The sequence below is a fragment of the Papio anubis genome, chromosome 13 (assembly GCF_008728515.1).
Source record: "Papio anubis isolate 15944 chromosome 13, Panubis1.0, whole genome shotgun sequence".
NCBI classification, from domain to species: Eukaryota; Metazoa; Chordata; class Mammalia; order Primates; family Cercopithecidae; genus Papio; species Papio anubis.
The window spans coordinates 62,427,840-62,447,528 of record NC_044988.1 but is presented as its reverse complement, the minus strand read 5'-3'; the positions used below and the strand labels follow the sequence as shown (position 1 = coordinate 62,447,528).

Here is a 19,689-nt window from a genome sequence, read left to right as displayed (position 1 = left end):
ATATTGGGCTCTTTTGATAGACTTGAGGCAGGAGGGGGTCAGGATCAGGGAGGGAATTAGACCTCCTCACCTTCCCTGGGATGGGGCTGAGTCAGGTGATATCACAATGGGCAGTGCCCATCCTGGAGGGGACATCAGTGTGGGGTGGGAGCAGGAAGGCTGTTGGGGAAGGAAGCTGAGAGATCCTCTGCAGGAGGGGATTACAGCAGCTAGGGGCACCTGCCAGGCTGGAGGTGTGGGTTATCTAGGGGAAGGGTGGTCACTGATGTCCAGCAGGAGCCCTTGACAGGTAGAGCCCATCACAGCATCTCCAAGACCACACCATGTTCCTGTTCTCCCGTAAGACCAAGACCCCTATCAGTACCTACAGTGACTCCTACAGGGCTCCCACCTCCATCAAGGAGGTCTATAAGGACCCACCTCTATGTGCCTGGGAAGCCAACAAGTTTCTGACTCCGGTAAGTGGGAGATTGGCGGGGAGGGGCAGGCCAGAGCGTATGGCCAGTCTGGATGCCTGGCAATGTGTGTAATTATTTGTAGCTTTGTGTGTGTGTGTGTTTTATTCATTTACCTAGGCACAGAATTTACAATGGTATGTAAAATACCACAAAATCCTGCCTTCATGGAATTACATTAGGGTAGGAGGTAGGAACAGGCAGATAATAAACAAGAAATAAACATGAGTTTTATAAATTCTTCAAAAATACTGTAAAGGAAATAAACAGAGTAGTGGAAGTGGAAATGGAAAGGGAGGGCTACTTAGGTCATGGAAAACCCTCTCTCAAGGTGACAATAAACTGAGACTGGAAAGATGAAATAGAACTAGCCACATGAAGAACTGAAAGAATAGAAGAGCTGAAGGTTCCAGACGAGTGATCAGAAAGTGCAAAGGCCCTGAGGCTGCCTATGGAATAGGCCAGAAACTGTCCTATACGCATGCCTTTAATGTATATGTATCACAGTTTCCTTGCGTCTGTGCTTGAAGATTGGTGGCCAGGTGGGAGGAAATCTGTGAGTCTAACCGTGACTCTGCCTAAGAGAATTTATCTGTGTGTACCATCCAACAAAACTTTGCTGAGTATCTTCATCTGTAGGCAACTCAGGATACAAAAGGGAAAGGCCAGACCTTGCCTTTGAGGAGCCCACAGCAAACAAGTGAACAAAGTAGAGTTGCCTGATGTGGAACATGCACCAGCAGAGGTGGAGAGCCAGAAAGGGGAGAGCACTGCCCAACCTGAAGGGCAGATCTACTGAGGGATCCAGGAGGAGGAGGCTTCCAGCAGAAGAGAGTCATGAGAAAAGGCAGCCTGTGGGCAGGGACCTACCAGAAACTGAAACTGCTAGAGCAGGAGAGTTTAGTTCTTGGGTGAGGGAGGAGTCTCCAGACCAAGAAGGGCCTCTCTGGCGATGTTTAGGAGCGTGGACATAAGGCTCCAGGTTTTTGAACCTGGGAGGAAGAGTCATGGTTCAATTGTGAGTTAGGCCACTCTGGCCACAGTGTCAGGGAATTGCAGGGGCTGGCGTTGAGGGCAGGAAGGCCAGCGAGGGGTAAAAGATGAGGAAGGAAGATGTAGGTAGGAGATAAGGCGATTGTCACAGTGAAAAAATGAATTTGTTGAATAGGAGACAATTTTTTTTTTTTTTTTTGGAGACAAGTCTGGCTCTGTCGCCCAGGCTGGAGTGCAGTGGCTGGATCTCAGCTCACTGCAAGCTCCGCCTCCCGGGTTCACGCCATTCTCCTGCCTCAGCCTCCTGAGTAGCTGGGACTATAGGCGCCCGCCACCTCGCCCGGCTAGTTTTTTGTATTTTTTTAGTAGAGATGGGGTTTCACCGTGTTAGCCAGGATGGTCTCGATCTCCTGACCTCGTGATCCACCTGTTTCGGCCTCCCAAAGTGCTGGGATTACAGGCTTGAGCCACCGCGCCCGGCCGACAATTTTTTTAAATAATGTATTTTGTCTAACTACAAAATAAATATATGCACAATGTAGAAAATGCTGATAACTCAGAGACGCACAAAGAAAAAAGGTCTAAAATTCTACTACCTAAAATAACCATTGTTAATATATTATTATATGCCCTTTCAGGAAGCAAATATTGTTTATTATAAAAATAAATAAAATTTATTACAAAATGGTGTATTTAAGGAATCTTATTGAAAATTTAGGTTCTTTATAAAATTTTGCTAGTATAATCATTCTTATACATGTATCTTTGTACACATTTCCAATTATTCCCTTAGGATAAATTACTAGACATGAAATTATTGGGAGAAAGGATATTACACATTTTTAAAACTTTTGCTATACACCTCAAATTGCCATAATAAGTAAGGGCTCTAACAATTTACATTTCCACAAGCAAAATATGAGAGTGCCTGACTGCTTTTCTATACTCAATAGGAGGAAATTTTAAAAAGTAGATGAACAGATTTTGGTCACCATCTGGATGGTGAGGGGAGAGATTAGGGTGACCCTTGAGTTTTTGGCTGTGGCAACTGGAGGAATGCTAATGCTATCAACTGAGGTTTGGAATAGCAGATTAGAGATTTGGAGTTCATTTTAGGACAAAAATATTTGAGGATATACAGGAAAAGATGTTCGGCAAGTAGTTAGATACAGTTATCTGAAGCAAAGGAAAGGTCTGGGTTATAGATAGAGATCTTGAAGTCATCATCATATAAATGGTAGGTGAAGTCATAGGAAGAGATGAAACTGCCAAAGAAGAGAGAGAAAATGGCCAAGGACATAACTTTGGAGAATATAAATATTTAAGGGTAGGTAAAGGAAGAAAAGCCATAAAAGAAGACAGGGAATTATTGCCAGAACACTAGGAAGAAAATCAAAGATAAACCAATAAATACAGCATTATTAGCCAAAGATCAGTGTCAAGCGTTAGTGACAGAGAAAGAGATCTCTTGGATGTAATGACTCTTGGTAACTTAGCCAGACAGCTTTAGTGAATGGTGAGGAGTGAAAGTCAGATAGCAGTGGTATTAAGAATGAAGGAAAAGCCAGGCATGGTGGCTTGTGCCTGTAATCCAAGCACTTTGGGGGGTTGAGGCAGACAGGCAGATTGTTTGAGCCTATGAGTTCAAGACCAGCCTGGGCAACATGGTGAAATCCTGTCTCTACTAAAAATACAAAGATTAGCCAGGTGCAGTGGCATGTGCCCATAGTCCCAGCTACTCAGGAGGCTGAGATGGGAGAATCGCTTGAGCCCAGGAGGTTGAAGCTGCAGTGAGCCGTGATCACACTACTTTACTCCAGCCTGGATGACAGAGCAAGGCCCTGTCTCTTTAAAAAAAAAAAAAGAATGAAGGAAAGGCTTCTGCTTTTGGCAGTGTGGTGGTCTAGAAACTCTGAAGGGCCCTCCTGCTTTGAAACAACTTAAGTTCTGAATAAAAATTATTTTGTGTTGGACTGTCATGGAGATGAGTGGTAAGTATAGTTAAAAAGACAGGATTGTCCTGAGGACAAATGCCATTATTAGCACTACAAACAGGCATTTAAGCCTTAAACTAGCTGAAAGATAGAGGAATTAAATCTGTAAATTCCAAACTTAACCAGAAAGTTTCATGTCTCTGCCCCCCAGCATACACATACACACACACACCCCATGAATATTTATCTTCAATGGCGGAAAACATCCTCAATGTAGGTTTCCAGGTATCCTTTGAAGAAAGGGCAATTAAACATGAGCTCACAATAAGAGATAAAAGAAAACAAACACCATATTACAGAATCTGCAGACTCAACAAACAATAAACTTAAACTCCCAAGAATTTCAGATATTAGAATTAACAGTTAAATAATATAGAATAATTGGGCCAGGTGCGGTGGCTCACGCCTGTAATCCCAGCACTTTGGGAGGCCAAGGCGGGTGGATCATGAGGTCAGGAGATTGAGAGCATCCTGGCTAACACAGTGAAACCCTGTCTCTACTAAAAATACAAAAAATTAGCTGGGCATAGTGGCGGACACCTGTAGTCCCAGCTACTCGGGAGGCTGAGGCAGGAGAATGGCGTGAACCCAGGAGGCAGAGCTTGCAGTGAGCCGCGATCGTGCCACTGCACTCCAGCCTGGGCGACAGAGCGAGACTCCGTCTCAAAAAATAATAATAATACAGAATAATTAGGATTTTTAAAAAAATGTGAAATCTGGACAGGCATAGTGGCTCACGCCTGTAGTAATCCCAGCACTCTGGAAGGCTGAGACAGGAAGATCACTTGAGGCCAAGAGTTCAAGACTAGCCTGGGCAGCATAGTGAGACCTTGTCTCTATTTAAAAAATAAAAATAACTAAAAATATGAAATCATTAAAATAAGCAAGCAATAAGAGATTATTTAAAAATGAGTAAGGCCGGGCGCGGTGGCTCAAGCCTGTAATCCCAGCACTTTGGGAGGCCGAGACGGGCGGATCACAAGGTCAGGAGATCGAGACCATCCTGGCTAATTCGATGAAACCCCGTCTCTACTAAAAAATACAAAAAAGTAGCTGGGCGTGGTGGCGGGCGCCTCTAGTCCCAGCTACTCGGGAGGCTGAGGCAGGAGAATGGCATAAACCCAGGAGGCGGAGCTTGCAGTGAGCTGAGATCTGGCCACTGCACTCCAGCCTGGGCGACAGAGCGAGACTCCGTCTCAAAAAATAATAATAATAATAAATAAAAAATAAAAAATAAATAAATAAAAATGAGTAGACAAATGTAAAAAGGAACTGAATAGAATTTTTAGAAATGAAAAATGTATTTGCTAAATCAAAAACTCAGCAGATGGATTAAAGAGCAGAGTCAACACAGCTGAAAAGTCCAGTGAAATGAAAAATAGACTGAAAGAATTTTCCCAGAATGCAGCACAGAGAGACAAAGAGATGAAAATATGAAAGAAACATTAAACGATATGAAAGACAGAATGAGAAGATCCCACACACATCTAATGGGAGTCTCAGAAGGAAAGAGCATAAAGAACAGGCATTATCTAAAAAGAAAAAGGCTCAGAATTTTCCAGAACTAACAAAATAAGTGAATCCACACATAGAGAAAAAAATAGAAGAAATTCCACAGTTAGGCACCTCACAGTGAAACTGCAGTTCACCAGCTTAAGAGATGACCTTAAAAGCAGACAGAGAAAAAGATATTTTCAAAGTGTCATCTTTTCAAAAACCAAGGAAAGATAAGACATTTACAGGCAAACAAAAACGAAAATGTTTACTACCATCAGGTCTATATACAATAAAGGAACTTCTAAAGGATATACTCTGGGGAGAAGGAAAATGATCACAGAAGTCTGAGATGCAAGAAGGAATGGTAAGGAACTGATAAACATGAGGTAAATTTAAGCAAACATTATAGAAAATAATTATAATGGCTTTTAATTTGTAATATTTAAAGGAAGAACTAAAATATTAGAAAACTATCATTTAAGTTGGAATAGGACAGAGTTAGGTGTTCCTAGATTCTCCCATTGTTCTAAAGAAAGCATAAGATATTACAGTTTTGTACTGTCAACTAGCTGGAACTATAATTGCAGGAATTCCCTTTGCTAAATGTTTCCCAATTGGCCATGAGAGAAATCTGCATATTTGGAAAACATAAATGAAAGAATAGCAGTTTTTACCCTCTGAAGATTGATGTGGGGTACGAAGCACTGTGGCAGCTTATGCACAATGTCGCTGATTTAGTACTTCACCTTATTGCCATAGGGCAGCATTTGGCTACAACTCCTCTAGCTCCCACTGGATCTCCTTCAGCCTCTCTGGGTCCTGGGCCAGGTGTATGTGCAATTCCACGGCAAAGGGCATCAGCTTGTCCTGAAGGCCATCCATATCATCAGTGTTGTAGGTAATGAGACAGATGCAAATTCAACTTTGTCCTCCTCATGAGTTCCAGTTTGTCCTTGCTCTTACCCACTTCATATCCAGTTCTCCTTCCTGATGCCAGCAACTGACTTCAGGCTTAAAAATAGATGCAGGCCGGGCGCGGTGGCTCAAGCCTGTAATCCCAGCACTTTGGGAGGCCGAGACGGGCGGATCATGAGGTCAGGAGATCGAGACCATACTGGCTAACACAGTGAAACCCCGTCTCTACTAAAAATACAAAAACTTAGCCGGGCGAGGTGGCAGGCGCCTGTAGTCCCAGCTACTCGGGAGGCTGAGGCAGGAGAATGGCGTAAACCCGGGAGGCGGAGCTTGCAGTGAGCTGAGATCCAGCCACTGCACTCCAGGCCGGGCGACAGAGCGAGACTCTGTCTCAAAAAAAAAAAAAAAAAAAATAGATGCAAAGAAACAGCTTTGCAGAGTTCTTAACCAGTATCCACAATTGTGTAAAGTCTCATCTCTCAAGTAAATCCCTTATGCTATATCACTAAAAGTGGTTTCTCTGATCCAAATTTGACTGATATGGATACAATAAAAAAAAACTGAGTAAGCTAAAAAGTAACAGACCAAAGAGATTTTCATATTAAACACACACACACACACACACACACACACACACAGTTTTTAGATGGATCACTACAAAAATGACAAAGTTTCAATTCACCAGAAAGATATTATAATTACAAACTTGTATTGACCTGATAGAATTACTAGAAGGACCTGTAATTCTAGCACTTTGGGAGGCCCAGGTAGGAGGATCATTTGAGCCCAGGAGTTTAGGACCAGCCTGGACAACATAGCAAGACCCCATCTCCACAAAAAAATTTAAAAATTAGCTGGGTGTGATGGTGTGTGCCTATAGTCAGGAAGCTGAGACAGGAAGATGGCTCGAGCCCAGGAGTTTGAGGCTGCAATGAGCCACAGTCATACCACTGTGTTCCAGCCTGGGTGACAAAGTGAGACCCTGTCTCAAAAACACAAAAACAAAAACAAAAACAAAACAAAACAAAACAAAAACATGCCAGCCTGAGCAACAAAGCAAGATATCATCTCTACAATCTTTTTTTTTTTAAATAAAAATAAAGAATTACCAGACGGAGAAACTGGCAAAATATACCATATTAGATTGTAACACACTACAATTACTGATAGGTCAAGCAGACATCCCCAACCCCCAAAAAAAGCAAAGATTTAAAACTCTTGAAATATAATTAATATACTTGATTTATTTAACATAAATAAAACCCTGAACCCAACAACTACAGATTTAAACATACAAGGAACATGATAAAAGTTGACCAAGTACTAGGTTATAAAACAAACATAAATAGAATTCAAAGATTGACATCATGCAAAATAACTGTCTCTAACCTCAATGTAATAAAATTACAGATCAACAAGAAAAAGATAACCAAAATCCTTTGTAAGTTTAAAATTTTGAAAAACACCATTCTAAATAATAGGTCAAATAAGAAATCAAAACAAATGGAAATATACTCAGAACTGAAAAGACTGCATATCAAAACTTGTGGGGTACAACAAAAGTTGTAGAGGAAAACCTATAGCCCTAAGTCCTTGTCTTAAAGAAATGTGAAATATAAATTACCTCAGCATCAAACTTAACAACTTACAGGGAAAGGAATAAATGTAAAAAAAAATAGAAGAATGGAGATAATGAAAATAAGAGCAAAAGTTAAACTAGAAAGCAAAGATTCAACAAGATGAACAGGCGAAAGTTGGTTCTTTGATGAGGCTCATAAAATAGACAAATCTCTAGAGAATTAAGAAAACCAGCCAGGCACGGTGGCTCAAGCCTGTAATCCCAGCACTTTGGGAGGCCGAGACAAGCGGATCACGAGCTCAGGAGATCAAGACCATCCTGACTAACACGGTGAAACCCCGTCTCTACTAAAAAATACAAAAAACTAGCCGGGCGAGGTGGCAGGCACGTGCTACAGTAGTCCCAGCTACTTGGGAGGCTGAGCCAGGAGAATGGCGTGAACCCGGGAGGTAGAGCTTGCAGTGAGCTGAGATCTGGCCACTGCACTCCAGCCTGGGTGACAGAGCGAGACTCCATCTTAAAAGAAAAAAAAAAAAAAAGAAAGAAAAACAAGGCACAGACAAAAGAAGGGTCTAACAATGGATGTAGAAAAAAAAAGTAAGAGAATGTTCTGAACAACTTTATGCTAATAAAATTGAAAACAAATGGACAAACACTAGAAAAATAAAACTTGCCAAACCAGTTCAAGAATTGGAAAAAATCTGAATGCTCCTATAACAATTTAACAAAATTAAACCAGTAATTTGAAAACTTTCCACAAAGAAAACACCCAGCATAGATAAACAGTTACATTCCTCAAATGCTCAAAGAACAGTTGTCTTAATCTTATACAAACTGTCAGAGAACAGAAAAAAAGAGGATGCTTCCTAACTCATTCTATGAACCCAGCATAACTTTGATACATTAATCAAGAAGGCCAGGTGCAGTGGCTCACACCTGTAATCCTAGGACTTTGAGAGGCTGAGGCAGGAGGATTGCTTGAGCCCAGGAGTTCAAGACCAGCCTGGGCAACATAGTGAGACCCCTTCTCTAAAAAATAAATTTAAAAATTAGCCAGGTGTGGTGGCACGCACCTATGGTCCCAGCTGCTATGGAAGCTGAAGCAGGAGGACTGCATGAGCCCACAAAAAAAATTAATCAAAAGTGTATAAGAAAATAAAAGTATACAGGCCAATTCACTCATAAATACAAAAGCAAAAATTCTAAATAAAATATTAGAAAACTGTATCCAGCAGTGTATAAAAAATAATTTGTGATGGTTACATTATATTTATTTCATAAGTGCAAGGATGGTTTAACATTAGGAAAGTAAATATCATTCATCACATTAACAGATTCAAGAAAAAATCATTTCAAAATATGCAGAAATGGATATGAGATCTTACTAAAAATTCTTGAACTGTACACTTTGAGTGAAGTTTATGGTATGTAAATTATACCTCAATGAAGCCATTTAAAAAAGATGCAGAAATAGCAGTTGCTAAAATGTATTACCCATTTATAGCTAAAAAAGAAAAACTTTGCAAATATAACCTGATAAAAAAAAATACCAAAAATATACAGCCAACATTATTCTGATTAAATGTTAGAAGCATTCTTTTAAAAGTTGGAATCAAGGCAAGGATGTTCACTACTTCTATTCAGCATTGTACTGGAGGTCCTGGCAAGGACACCACAAAAAAAGTAAAAAGATATAAGAATAGGAAAGGAAAAAACAAAATTGTCATTATTTGCAGACAATACAACTGCATATATAGAATCTACAAATTGGCTGGCCCAAGGTAGTGAGTTATCTCAATTGATTGTTCACAGTCAGTTACAGATCAAACTCCTTGTTCCACTCTTTCTCTCCTTCTCACTAGTGTGCTGGACTAGTCTTAGAAAAAAAAAAAAGAATCTACACACATTGTTAGAATAATTGGATAAATATTAAAAGTCAATCACATTTCTTCACACAAACAAATACTTAGGAAGCATAATTTTAAAAATATGCATCATTCATTCTAGCATCAAAAAATAATTAGAAATCTAACGATGTGTGTAAAACTATATGGATAATATTATAAAACTTTATTGAATACTTTTTAAAAACTACTTAAATAAATGGAGAGATATAACATGCTCACGAATGGGAAGAGTTACTATCATAAAGATTCAGTATCACCAGGCGCAGTTCTCAGCACTTTAGGAGGCTGAGGCAGGCAGATTGCTTGAACTCAGGAGTTCAAGACCAGCCTGGGCAATATGGTGAAACCTCATCTCTACAAAAAATACAAAAATTGGCAGGGCATGGTGGCATGTACCTGTAGTCCCAGCTACTAATTAAAATCCCAACAGGATTTTTTGAAGACTTCAACAAACTTTTTAAAATTTATAGAGATGGGCAAAAGTTCAAGAAATAGCTATAACACACTTAAAGAAGATGAGTTTTCCAAACTCCTGACAGATTAAATATGGAAAGTAACACTGTTTTGTGTTTACAAGGAAATACAGAACATTGTCTCCGTTATCTGAGAGTATGGATGAATTTCTTAAACAATTCACAAAAAGCACTGACCACAAAAGAAGAGGTTCATCAAGAAACTATAAAGAAAAGTAAAAGCCAGGTGCAATGGCTCACACCTGTAATCCAAGTACTTTGGGAGTCTAAGGTAGGAGGATCACTTGAGCTCAGTAGTTCAAGACCACCCTGGGCAACACAGGGAGACATCTTCTCTACAAACAAATTAAAAAAAAAAAAATTCAGCTGGGTGTGGTGGTGCGCACCTGTAGTCCCAGCTACTTGGTAGGCTAAGGCAAGAGGATAGCTTTAGCCCAGGAGGTAGAGGTTACAGTGAACTGTGATTGTGCCACTGCACTGCAGGCTGGGCAACAGTGAAACCCTGTCTCCAAAAAAAAAAAAAAAAAAAGACAGAAGTCACAAACAGAAAAGATATTTGCAACATGTATAAGTGCCAATAGTAAAGGACTAATATACAGAATATATAAAGAATTATAATTCTCTTGGTTAAAATTGAACACGTTTTGACACCCTCCTAAAACCCCTCTAAAACTACAGTAAATGAATATTTAAGAGATAAACTCACAAGGATAGTGAGAAGGAAGAGGCAATGGCAACACAATTTTGGAAGCTGGAAAAGATGATAAATAAGTAGTAACTGACTTAGCAGATCTGAGAAAGCTAAATCTAAAGCCAGCAATGGAAAAACCAAGCCATAATTCAACTTAAAACTGCAGAATTTCTGAAAGGCTCAGGAATTGGTAATCCTAGGCTTCTCTGGAACTGAGGATGGGACAGGACCAATGCAAAAATAAGGATTATTTGAAAGCTGTTAAGAAGTAGTTAGGCCAGGCGAGGTGGCTCACGCCTGTAATCCCAGCACTCTGGGAGGCTGAGGTGGACGGACCACCTGGGGTCAGGAGTTTGAGACCAGCCTGGCCAACATGGTGAAACCTACTCTACTAAAAATACAAAAAAAAAAAAAAAAAAAAGCCGGGCGTGGTGGCAGGCGCCTGTAATCCCAGCTACTTGGAAGGCTGAGGCAGGAGAATCACTTGAACCAGGGAGGCAGAGGTTGCAGTGAGCCAAGATGGCGCCATTGCACTCCAGCCTGGGTGAGAAGAGTGAAACTCCATTTAAAAAAAAAAAGCAGTTAAACCCACTAATCACCCCTTCTATTTCATGCCACCGGGTAACTGCCCACCTCTGTCTCTGCTAAAGTCAGGAGACTAATTTTTGGCAAGGACCTCAGGACTGGGAATACCAATTGAGGACAGGGTACTATTTTGAAAACAAGTGAACCTCCATATATTAAATGCTAAAATCCCCAGTGCAATCTTCAGCACTAGATTCTCAGAACATTGGCAGCTAAGTCATTAACCTCAGGCCAAAGGTTGAAGGAGTCTTTTCTGAAGAATCTCATCAGCCAAGAGGAAAGACCTACAGATATTGACATTAGAGTTTGCAAAACATTGTCCAACGAGATCATCCTACAGTGATGCTGATGGTGGACAAAGCCCACACACAGCTCAAAGCCTTCAATAAGCTTTTATAATCTGCTACTTATCAACAGGAGCAGACAAAGAGGCAACATCTGAGGAAAGCATCTAACAGAAAAATTGATGATGTCTATGAATTCTTCTAAATGACTGTTTTGTTTTTGTGTGTGTATGTGTGTTTAGTGTGTAAGTGGGTATATCTGAGTGTGTATGTATGAATATTCATCTATACGTGCATCTATGGGTGTATCTGGGTACACAGGGCTGTGTGTGTGTGTATGTGCGTGTGTGTAAAGCTCAGAGAAATGCTGAGTCACAGGACCCATGCACCCACATCTGCCATATTCTGCCCTCCACCCACATAGAAGTGTGAATGTGCAGGATCTGCTCACAGAATAATGTCAGCTGGGCACAGTTGATCCCAGAAGCCCCTGAGCAGAGAGGTTTTCAGGATGGTTGGAGCACTGGGAGCAACCAGGTCTCAGCCTTGGCCAAGAGAAGGGCGATGTGTGGTGGCTCATGCCTGTAATCCCAGCATTTTGGGAAGCCAAGATGGGAAGATCCCTTGAGTCCAGGAGCTCGCCACCACACCCAGCTAATTTTTGTATTTTTAGTAGAGACAGGGTTTCACTGTGTTGGCTAGGATAGTCTCTATGTCTTGACCTCATGATCCGCTAGGATTACAGGTGTGAGCCACCATGCCCAGCTGGGAATTACATTTTAAAGTAGGTGCCCCTCCAGCACTGTCCTTCATTTTCCTTAAGATGCCAGATTCCCAGAGAGCCTTTCCTGTCCAAGACACCTACATAAGGCAGCCAGCTCCCAGGGTAGCCCCCTTTTCTGAGACTACAGATTGTGCCAGGGCCTGATGCACTGTTGGCAGAGACCCAGCCCTGCTCCCAGGCAGCATACAGTCTAGGAGAAAAAGGGAAGGTATCTGTAGCTCTGACCTTCATGAGCTCCCCGCGAAATGGCAGAAATGAGAAAGTCAGAAAACTACTCTGACTTAAGGCCACTGCTTGGCTCCAAGCCCCAAGCTTGGATGAAAAGAAAGGAAGAAAGAGTAATTCAGACAAGAGAACTGTGCAGAGGATCCAAGGCTGGCATGGGAATCCCTCTGACATGGGGAGGGGGGTTGGGAGACCCACCTGGGCTGACTTTCTCAAGAGAGGCTGGATCTAGTTCCAGCAAGAGCCCAGGGCTGGGGTCTCTATGCCCCTAACCACTTCTCCCCTCTCCCCTTGCTCAGGGTCTGACTCATACCATGGAGCAACATGTGGATCCCGAAGCCTTGCAGAAGATGGCCAAATGTGCTGTACAGGACTACACTTACAGGGGGTCCATATCAGGCCACCCCTACTTGCCTGAGAAGTACTGGCTTTCTCAAGAGGAAGGTAAGGCCTCCCCTTTGCTGACCCCTAAAATGACACCCAACCTGAACTCAACCACCTGGATCCTGACCTCCATCCTGATTCTCTTTTTTTTTTTTTTTCTTTTTTTGAGACGGAGTTTCGCTATTGTTGCCCAGTCTGGGTGCAATGGTGTGATCATCTGGGCTCACTGCAACCCACTTCCACCTCCCGGATCCAAGTGATTTTCCTACCTCAGCCTCCTGAGTAGCTGGGGCTACAGGCATGTGCCACCAGGCCCCGCTAATTTTTGTATTTTCAGTAGAGACAGGGTTTCACCATGTTGGCCAGGCTGGTCTCGAACTTCTGACCTCAGGTGATCCACCTGCCTCGGCCTCCCAAAGTGCTGGGTTTACAGGCCTGAGCCACATGCCCGGCCTCCATCCTGATTCTATGTCAACTTTATCTCCACCTATGACCTAGATATCTTCCCTAACCACCCCCCACTCCCAACCACCTGACCTGACCCTGGCCCTGGAGGAGATGACCTAGGCCCTGCCTTTTGGGGTTCTTCTCTGTGGGGAAAAAGAAGCTGGAAGGGCCCTGGGTCCCATTCTTAGAGAGTTGGAGAAAGGATTAACCTCCCACAAACAGATCCCTCCAAGTGCATTCTGGATGCCATCTCCTCCCATCTTCCCAGCCACCCTCCTCCCATCAACTCCCTCCATCTCTCCTGCATCCCTCTGCCCCACCACACCTCTTTCCCTCAACCTGGAACCTTCTCTAGTTTCTTCCCAACTAAAAATTATCTCTTGCTCCTCTCCTCAACAGCCTAGGTTCTCAGAAACGTGGTCCATACTCACTGTCTCTATTTCCTCACCCTTTCTTATACCTTATGAGAAACTGTCTTTCTCATTTGCTTGCATGTCTATAATCTGTCTAGCTGTACATTCAAAAAGAATGTACAGCTATGACTCTGGTCTTATTCACAGCTGTGCCCCTCCATCGAGCACAGCGCCAGGTTTCATAAGTCTTTGTGGAATGGACTGAGAATTCCCAATGGAAGTTGGGAATGTGCATCTCCTACAATGAAACAATAAATTGCTCTTGCATGGCTCTGATTACCAAATCCACAGGACTCTGCAGTCTTTACCCTCTGAGACCTTTACCCTTCTACACCAATGAATTGCACTCTTCTGACCACTCTCTACTTGTTTTGTTGTTGTTGTTGTTTTGTATGTTAATCCTCCAGGACACATGCTATGACCCCACTCTATTTCTTGAAACAACTTCCTCCTCAGTTTATCTGATGCCTCCCTTTCCCATGCATCCACTGTGGAAACATAGGGTTCCTCGGGATGTTATCCTGCACCCTCTTCTCCCCTTGCTCCTCCTCCAAGGCCATTTGATTTAACACAAGGCTTTAATTACTGACAGCTTCAAATCCTAATTTCCAGATTTGTCCTCTCACCTGAATTCCACTCTTCTTCATATGCTTATAGTCATCTTGACGTGGATGTCCCCAAACACCTCAGTTTCAGTATGTGCAAATCGCCATCCCCGAACTCCAAATCCCAGCACTCCACCTCTCCCCTCACATAGCTGCTCTTTGCTAGGGCTTCCTCCACACCGTCTCACATATGTATTCTTTCAGACTGTTGGATCATGGAGGGCCTTGTAGGACAGGCTTAGATGACTGGGGGCTAAGGGAGACAAACCCTATAGGGTTTTAAGTAGGAAAATGTCTTGGTCAAATTTTCATTTGTGAAAAAGTACCACAGCTGCTATGTCAAGGCTGGATTATAGGATTTCAAAGGTGAGGCAAGGAGAATAGTAGAATAATCATAATAGTTTTTTATGTGCCAAGCATCATTCTAAATGTCTTACATACACTAACTTATTTAAACCTCACAGCAACCCTGTGAAGTAAATAGTACTATCATCCCCATTTTAAAGTTGGAGAAACTGAGACACAGCAAAATTAATTAACTTGGTCAAGGTCATACAGATAACAATTGGCAAAACTGAAATTTAAACACAAGTAGTCTATCTGCAGAGATAGGTATCTATTAACCAAGACATTATATTGTCTCCTGGTTAAGGTGCTGAGAAGATATGAAAGTGAGATCATGGGGTACTGGAAGACAGAGTAGATTCAAGTTATTGATTGATCAATTGATTGAGACTGAGTCTTGATCCATCACCCAGGCTGGAGTGCAGTGGCACAACCTCGGCTCACTGAAACCTCTGCCTCCCTGGTTTGAGGGATTCTCGTGCCTCAGCCCCCTGAGTAGCTGGGTTTACAGGTGCATGCCAACCATGCCCAACTAAGTTTTGTATTTTAGTAGAGACAGGATTTTGCCATATTGGCCAGGCTGATCTCAAACTCCTGATCTCAAGTGATCTTCCTGCCCTAGCATCCCAAAGTGCTAGGATTACAGGCATGAGCCACCTTGCCTGGCCAGATTCAAGTGATTTTGAAGGAGGCAGAATAGGCAAACCTTGGAGCCTAGAGTAGAAGATGAGAGAGAGGGAGGAATTGGGAAGAGGCCCCTTGTCCAGGCTGGCTGATTCAAAAAGGGTAGTAGCAGGATGAAAAGTGGCTGGCACAGTGGATTCAGACTAAACTCAGAAGGTTGCCTTAGGTGGGACATGGGCTACATCTCAGTGTTTAAGACAAGTGTAGGCCTGGCTGGGTTTGGGGTCTGGCTTGAGGACAGTCTGTGAGGGTCAGCTTTGTGCCGGGAATTGGAAGAGAAACATGTAGGGGATCCCAGATCCTGGAGTAGAGTAAGAAGTAACACTATTTGACATCTCCACTCCTATTATCCAGCAGACAAATGCAGCCCAAACTACCTGGGCAGTGACCGGTACAACACATGGAGGATGGAACCTTACAACAGCAGCTGCTGTAACAAGTATACCACCTACCTTCCTCGGCTGCCTAAGGTATCTACTGCACCCTGCACAGATGCCTGGGGACTGGGACACGCATACCCCACCACCTCCCAAACCACAGTGACTGATATTTCACCATTAGGTCATCATTGCTTTCCCAACAAATGCACCAGGGCTCTTCCCCATCTGTGAAACTAGAGTTTGTATTTTTTTTTTTTTTTTTTTAGATAGAGTCTCACTCTATCACCCAGGCTGGAGTGCACTGGCACAATCTCGGCTCACTGCAACCTCTGCCTCCTGGGTTCAAGCAATTCTGCTGCCTCAGACTCCCGAGCAGCTGGGATTATAGGCGTGTGCCATCACACCTGGCTAATTTTTGTATTTTTAGTAGAGTCGGGGATGTTGCCATGTTGGCCAGGCTGGTCTTGGACTCCTGGCCTCAAGTGATCCGCCTGCATCGGCTTCCTAAAGTGCTGGGATTACCTGCATGAGCCACTGCGCCCGGCCGGGTTTGAATTTTTTTAGTTGCAAAAGGAACCCAGAAGTGGGGCTATGCTGGCCCCCTGGCTCTCAGTCTCTGGGGATTGGGTGCCCTGGGCCCCAATCCCTGGCTGGGCTCTGTAGGGACATGGCTGGTGTGCACTCCATGATATGCTACTTTTCCGAAGCTTGCCAGCTGGCCCCTCCCCATATAGTCTGGCCCCTGTGATACTGGGGCTAGCCAAAGAGTCAGTGATACACTGCATCTCCCTGCTCCACCTTCTCCTCCTTTGTGATGTGAGCACAGACGGAAGGAGGAAGACCAAGGCTACTTAGTAGCAGTGCAGATACAGGAGAGTCTTCCAAGGACACAGGAGAAGGTCCAGCCACGGCCACAGACTCAAGGGCACCCGAGAGGACCCAAAACCGGAGCCGGGGCTCTTAACTGCAGGCTGATGGCTGGCCCTGGGTTGATGAACCCTTTTGAATTAGAACTTCCTCAAGAATCAGAATCTTTCACAAGTTCTTCACGGAATGGGCAAGCAATATTGAAAACCCCCTATTAGAGAGACACCCAGACACAGCTAAACAGAGTCAGCTAGACAAAGAGGGGTAAGATCAAAGGCAAACGCTGAGACAGGATTGTCACAGGCCCAGGAGCCAAACCCCATGCACCTTCAGCTCTCCCCATCCCACCCCGCCCCTGTAGGCAGCGTAAACGCGTTGCCAGGCGACAGCCGCAAACACTCAGAGCCTTGGAGAGGTGGGGAGCTGCTGAAGGGCGGGAGAAGGCGCGGCGTGGCGATAGGTCTGGGTGTTCTGGGAGGACCCCTAAAAGGGAGCAGCTCTGCCAGGTCAGAGCTTGAGGTAGCATGTGTGCCACTTCCAGGAGGCCGGGATGGAGACAGCAGTTCGAGGAATGCCCTTGGAATGCCCTCCTAAGCCGGAGCGGCTCAATGCCTACGGTAAAGAGTGGTAGTGGGGCGTTGGAAAGAACGGGTGGGGAGGGTAGGGGAAAGCCGGGAGGAGGGCGGGATGGGCACCTGAAGTATGGGTAGGAGGCCGAGGGTCCTGGAGAGGATGGAACCCTGATCTGTCCGTCCCTGCTTTTGTCTCCGCCTCACTCTGTGACCCGGCCTCTTCCCATCCCTGTGCATCTGTCTTGGGGTCTCCTGCGCTGGGGACCCGCGGGCGCAGAGCGCGAAGTGATGGTGAACATGCTGAACTCACTGTCGCGGAACCAGCAGCTGCCGCGGATCACGCCCCGATGCGGGTGCGTGGACCCGCTGCCCGGCCGCTTGCCCTTCCACGGTTACGAAAGTGCTTGCTCAGGCCGCCACTACTGTCTGCGTGGGATGGACTACTACGCCAGCGGGGCGCCCTGCACCGACCGCCGCCTGCGGCCTTGGTGCCGGGAGCTACCGACTGTAAGGTTCGCAGGGCTCCGCCCGCCTCAGCCGGGCTCCACCCCACACAAGCCCCGCCCCAGAACCCCGCCCGCTTCCAGCTCGGCCCGCCTCAGTGCCGGCCCCCAGCCTGCTCTAGCACCGCGCGGCAGGCTCTAGACGCCGCGCCGTGTCCCGCCCTCGGGCTCCAAGGCCTGAACTAACAACTGAGGCGGGAGAACCAGCACGAAGGTTACTCCAAGTCCCCGACCCCTGCCCCTCTCAAACTGGGCTCAAGGTCAGCCTGGCCTCTCTATGTGCTCTGGAGGTCCTGCCGGAGGTTTTTGAGGAAGAAACCTCGCACATCAGTGGCATCCTCTTCCCACATCTCCTTGGCCCTGCCCCCTTCCCTAGACACCTGGCCCTAGAGACGCAGGTTCTAGCCTGTGGAGTGCCCTGCGTTCTCAGAAAAATGTCCTCTCTTGCTGGGCCCCCGTCACCGTCGGTAGTGGGTGCGGTCATTCGCGGGGGCTACGTGAGCCAGGAAATGGTAACCACTTTACCAGAATGGCTCTGGCCTCCTCGCATCCCGCACCATCTGCGGAGGTAGCCACTCTTCCGTGTTATTGCTAAGAAAACGGGTCCGAGCGCACAGCTGGAGCCCAGACTGCAGCGCGGCATTCGTCCTGCACCCGGCGGCAGCCAAGCCTGGGGGAACTTTGTCCGCGGTAGCTGTGCAGTGGGGGTCCGTAGTGATCCCCCGCCCCTCTCCAGGCCGAGAGAGCCTGATTCATTGTGCAAGACTGAGTCTTGTCCCTCTCAAAGGCATAGGGGAGTGGGAAAGTGTCTGAGCCTCTAGGAAGCTCAGAAACGATGCCTCATCCTAGTCCTGGAGAAATTGCTGTCCAGTGGCGGGGATCCGGTGGTTCCAGGTCCTCAACGACCGGAGCCCAACCCTCCCCAGGGACCAGCGCTCTTCCCTGAACAGCAGAAATGAGGCCTTGCCGGGAGGGAGACTTCCAAGGGGGGTTCCCGAGTCGGTGCTGCAGTGGGGGTTTTGAAGGGTGAGAAAGGAGAGGAGGATTTCCGAGCCTTGAGACGGACACCTTAAGTGCCGCCCAGGGGCTTGATCTAAGTCGGGGGATGAGAGTCAAAAGGCCCAACCCCTCCCTGCTCGCGGCTTCCTTCTTCTCCAGTTGTGTACCTCCCTACGAGCACCGGCCCGGAATGCAGTGTGCTGTTACAACTCCCCCGCCGTCATACTACCCATATCCGAACCTTAGGTAAGTCTAACGGGCACACACTCATTTGCACACGCACCCTGAAGTTTTGGTGAGGCGGGGCTGGGGGAGGATGGCTGGTAGATGGGATGAGAACGCCCCGCTGCGGTGCACTGACAGGCAGATACCACCAGGGGGAGCTAGTGCCATGGAGCAGTCAAAGGTGGTAAGGACAGAGGACCTTAGGACAGGGCTGGGAGGCCTGTATTGAAGGGTTACAGGTTGGCAGTGGGCTTACAGCCAAAGGCGTTGGGTTCAGAGCTTGAAGTAACGAGTAAGAAGTCGATGTTAAGGAAGAAATATTGGGCATCAGCAACTTAACAGTAGAACCTAAGGTCAGGAGGTCAGTATTGGAACCCAAGTTCAGTGCTATAGGCAAAGTGTAGGGATAAGGTTAGCATTGCAAACTGGAGTCAGATATTCACTTTGACATATGAGGATCCAAAAGGGCTGACCCATCTCTTCCTGTAGATGGGACACAAGTCACTTCAAGAAGTCTGGTGGTCCCCAGAGAAACAACTATGTTATCCATCCTGAGTTTGTGTCTGAGACCTATCCTGACTATCGTTGCTGGTAGACCCTGGGCTTGCTGGGCCACGGGGACAGAGCAATAAATAAACTCTTCACCCCCAAAGCCTGCCTCCTGTTCCTTACCCAGCAGAATCTGGAAGTGAAGGGCTTGTCACTCGGGCCTCTACCAAACCCCTTCAACTGATATGCAATTTTTCTCAAAGTCACCCTTCCCTGAGCCCTTCCAACCCCATCATCTCAGTTATGTCCCTGAGTGCCCTCCTGACACAGAACAGTAGCCCTATATCCAGCTGCTGTCCTACTCCCCTGCATCCCAGAGCCCAAACGAATGTGT

General features: G+C 45.4%; 1 protein-coding gene across 6 annotated transcripts; it reads left to right on the top strand.

The window, feature by feature from the left end:
- Positions 1-106: 106 nt before the first annotated feature.
- Positions 107-19,458, top strand: C13H9orf24 (chromosome 13 C9orf24 homolog). 6 transcript variants are annotated; one of them, XM_017949784.3, is made up of 7 exons: positions 107-458; positions 12,682-12,826; positions 15,618-15,730; positions 17,049-17,124; positions 17,357-17,591; positions 18,741-18,827; positions 19,296-19,458. In XM_017949784.3, exons 1-7 carry the CDS (start codon positions 324-326, stop codon positions 19,399-19,401), a joined length of 897 nt encoding a protein of 298 aa, XP_017805273.1. In that variant the 5' UTR covers positions 107-323; the 3' UTR covers positions 19,402-19,458. The 6 variants fall into 6 exon arrangements, with proteins under 6 accessions (XP_017805273.1, XP_009186874.1, XP_009186875.1 ...); XM_009188610.2 differs by having other exon boundaries at positions 109-458; positions 15,615-15,730; XM_009188611.1 differs by having other exon boundaries at positions 111-458; positions 15,615-15,730; positions 17,357-17,432.
- The last annotated feature ends 231 nt before the right edge of the window (positions 19,459-19,689 follow it).

Coding starts and splice junctions, on each gene's coding strand:
- C13H9orf24 (XM_009188610.2), top strand. CDS start 324: ATGTTCCTGTTCTCCCGTAAGACCAAGACCCCTATCAGTACCTACAGT. Junction 459..12,681: donor CCAACAAGTTTCTGACTCCG/GTAAGTGGGAGA, acceptor CCCCTTGCTCAG/GGTCTGACTCATACCATGGA. Junction 17,125..17,356: donor GGAGCGGCTCAATGCCTACG/GTAAAGAGTGGT, acceptor CCGCGGGCGCAG/AGCGCGAAGTGATGGTGAAC.